Source organism: Protobothrops mucrosquamatus, unplaced genomic scaffold, assembly GCF_001527695.2.
Source record: "Protobothrops mucrosquamatus isolate PMUCROS unplaced genomic scaffold, P.Mucros_1.0 scaffold4632, whole genome shotgun sequence".
Taxonomy (NCBI): Eukaryota; Metazoa; Chordata; class Lepidosauria; order Squamata; family Viperidae; genus Protobothrops; species Protobothrops mucrosquamatus.
The window spans coordinates 7,098-10,867 of NW_015390532.1; the positions used below are offsets into that span (position 1 = coordinate 7,098).

Here is a 3,770-nt window from a genome sequence, read left to right on the forward strand (position 1 = left end):
AGATAGATAGATAGATAGATAGATAGATAGATAGATAGATAGATAGATAGATAGAATACATGATAAAGAGATAATAGAGATAGATGATAGATAGATAGATAGATAGATAGATAGATAGATAGATAGATAGATAGAATACATGATAAAGAGATAATAGAGATAGATGATAGATAGATAGATAGATAGATAGATAGATAGATAGATAGATAGATATAGATAGATAGATAGATAGAATACATGATAAAGAGATAATAGAGATAGATGATAGATAGATAGATAGATAGATAGATAGATAGATAGATATAGATAGATAGATAGATAGATAGAATACATGATAAAGAGATAATAGAGATAGATGATAGATAGATAGATAGATAGATAGATAGATAGATAGATAGATAGATAGATAGATAGATAGATAGATAGATGATAGATAGATAGATAGATAGATAGATAGTGTCAACGATCCTACTGTGGTCAGAATTCCCTGGCACTAATGCATCCCTTTTGATGTGTATATCCATTGATGTGCTTACTCTTTTATAATCCCTTCCTCTGCAATCTTTCTGCTATAGGAGGTAGGAGGAGGAAAAAAGGCATGGCTGGCTGGGGAATTCTGGGAGTTGAAGCCCATAAGTCTTAAAGTTGCTGGGTTTGAAGACCCCTGCTGTAGAGCGAGGCTTCCCACCACCGGACACTGCATTCCTTTTGACCTGTATAGCCATTGATGTGCTTACTCTCTTATAATCCCTTCCTCTGCAATCTTTCTGCTATAGGAGGTAGGAGGAGGAAAATAGCATGGCTGGCTAGGGAATTCTGGGCGTTGAAGCTTGAGAAAACCCAACGTTAGGTCTCCCTTTCCCACCCCCCTGAAGTGATTTTGCGTTTCTCTCGACAGGAGCAGAAGCAGCTCGCCTACTTCATCCGCCAGGAGAAGGCGGAAATCACGGAGGAGAACTTCCACGAAGTGGTGCAATTCGGCTCCGTGCGCAAACCCTACATCGATTCCCTGACGCGCATGCTCAACGCGGTCTACTTGCCCCGCCTCTTCCGCAAAGGCTCCTGGCCCGAAAGCATAAAAAACGAAATTTTCTCCGAAATTTACCATTTCATGACCTCCCTGACAGGTAGGGATTCTGTAGTTCTTCCGATTGGATCACCCTCCGGTGACAACCTAGGCCAGGGGTAGGCAACCTTGGCTCTTTTATGACTCGTGGACGTCAACTCCCAGAATTCCTGAGCCCGCAGGATGCGTCTACCCGTCGATGTGCTTACTCTCTTACAATCCCTTCCTCTGCAATCTTTCTGCTATAGGAGGTAGAAGGGGGGGGGAAAAAGGCATGGCTGGCTCAGGAATTCTGGGAGTTGAAGTCCACGAGTCCTAAAAGAGCCAAGGTTGCCTACCCCTTGACCTAGGTGCTTTTTCCCAGACTGGGGTTGCCACGCCCAATTTTATGACCGCTCTTAACAGTGGTCGTTAAACGAATCAGTGCGGTTATTAACTCAACCGGGCGCTTGCCAGCGGCCTGAATTTCGATCATGTGATCGTGGGGTGGTTGTTTTTTTTGCCACGACGGTCGTAAGAGCGAGCACTGGTTTGTCTGTCGCTGTTTCCGGTGCCGTTGTAACTTCAAACGGTCACTAAACAGATAGTCGTAACTCGAGGACCTACCTGTGGGCATTTCAGCTGAGGAATGAGAACCGGGGGGGTCCCCAGGGGAAGCCCCGAGGTCTGTCCTCCCTCGGAAAGGAACAGAAACCCTAATCCCCAGCCTTCTCTGCCCGCAGATACTCGCTACAAGATGAAGGGCCGCACCGTCCTTTACATCCCGATTGAGTCGCGCTCCATCAGCGCCGAGGTGGCCCTGAAGGACAAAGCCCTGGTTCAACGCCTGGAGAGTGAGTGAGGGGTCTTGGGGGGGGCTGGGCTGGGCGAGGGGGGACGCTAAGCGGGCCAGAGGAGAAGCAGGAGGCCTGGAGAATAAAACCTACGAAGAACGGCTGCGGGATTTAGGTTTGGGCAGTGTAAAGAAAAGAAGAAATAGGGGAGACATGATAGCAGCGTTCCAGTATTTGGGGGGGCTACCACAAAGAAGAGGGGGGGTCACATTATTCAGCAGAGCACCAGAGGGAAGGGCGAGAAAAAATGGATGGAAACTGATCAAGGAGAAAAGCAACCTGGAATTCAGGAGAAACTTCCTAACAGTGAGGACAATTAACCAGTGGAACAGCTTGCCACCAGAAATCGTGGGTGCTCCATTACTGGAGGTTTTTAAGAAGAGACTGGACTGCCCCTTGTCTCAAATGGTATGGGGGTCTCCTGCTTGAGCGGAGGAGGGCTGGACTAGAAGACCTCTAAGGTCCCTTCCAGCTCGATTCCATTCCATTCCATTCCATATATTCTATTCTATTCTATTCTATTCTATTCTATTCTATTCTATTCTATAGTTTGGAGAAGGGAGGGAGGGAGGGAGTAAAGAAGGAAGGAGTGAAGGAAGGAAAAAGAAAGAAAGAAAGAAAGAAAGAAAGAAAGAAAGAAAGAAAGAAAAGAAAGAAAGAAAGAAAGAAAGAAAGATGGAGTGAAACGGAGGAAGCGAGGGAAGGAAGAAGGAAGAAAGAAAGAAAGAAAGAAAGAAAAGAGAAAGAAAGAAAGAAAGAAAGGGAAAGAAAGAAAGAGAGAAAGAAAGAAAGAAAGAAAAAGAAAGAAAGAAAGAAAGAGAAAGAAAGAAAGAAAAAAAGAAAGAAAGAAAAAGAAAGAAACAAAGAAAAAGAAAGAAAGAAAGAAAGAAAGAAAGAAAGAAAGAAAGAAAGAAAGAAAGAAAAAGAAAGAGTGGGAGGGAGGGAGGGAGGGAAGGAGGAAGGAAGGAAGGGAGACAGGAGGGAGGGAGGGAGAAGGAGGGAGGGAAGGAGGAAAGGTGGACAAGAGGGAGAGGGAAGAAGGAAGGAAGGAAGGAAGAGAGGGAGCGAGGGAAGGATGAAGGAAGGAAGACAAGAGGGAGGAAGGAAGTAGCTTTTGAAGGGTCTGCCGTAACTTCAACCGTCATTAAGCGAGGACTACCTGTGCAAATAGTCCTCAACGTAGGACCGCAACCGAACCCAACCTGGATGTTGTTAAGGGAGAAATCTGTTAAGGGAGTTTTGCCCCCGTTTACGACTTTCCTCACCCTGGCTGTTAAGTGAATCACCGCAGTTCTTCAATGAGGAACACGGTTGCCAAGGGAACGACTGCAGTCGCTAAGCGAATCAGGCGGTCGTTAAGTGAATCCTGCAGTCCCACATTCCCTTGGCTTGTTGGAGCCCCCACTGGGAAGGTCCCAAACGGGGATCACTTGACACCCCCTCCCAGGACACTGGTTGCGGTCATAAATCCATGCCGGTTGCCCCCCGGCCTGAGTTTCGATCACCTGACCCTGGGAGACGCTGCGGCGGTTGCGAGTGCGAGGGCTTCCCGTAAGTCCCTTTTCTTTTTTTCCGTTGCCGTCGCAACTTTGAACGGCTGCTAAGCGAACAGTCGTTAAGTCGAGGACCGCCTGTCCATCGGGGTTCGGACTTCTAGAATTATCACGGGGCGGACAAAGGGGGTCCCCAGATTGGGGGGGTGAGCTGAGGGGGCATCAGCACTTCCCCCCCATCTCTTTTATCCCCCGAATTGCCCCTCTGGGTTTTGAGCGCCCCGGCTTAAGCGCCCCCTCCCGTTTTGGGGTGATGCCCCCCAGCCTGAGGGGGGTCTTTGGGCTGCCCCGCCCCTCCCCCTGGCCTGCGCCGGGGGT

At 47.9% G+C, this 3,770-nt stretch overlaps 1 protein-coding gene across 1 annotated transcript in view; it reads left to right on the top strand.

The window, feature by feature from the left end:
- LOC107299165 (dynein heavy chain 2, axonemal-like) overlaps window positions 1-3,770 on the top strand; it is a gene marked incomplete at its 5' end in the record, with an annotated part of 18,842 nt that overhangs the window by 1,112 nt on the left and 13,960 nt on the right. Inside the window, 2 exons of the mRNA XM_015828531.1 lie at window positions 899-1,127; window positions 1,789-1,899. Coding sequence (XP_015684017.1) covers window positions 899-1,127; window positions 1,789-1,899 — 340 coding nt within the window. The remainder of the gene's footprint in view (window positions 1-898; window positions 1,128-1,788; window positions 1,900-3,770) is intronic.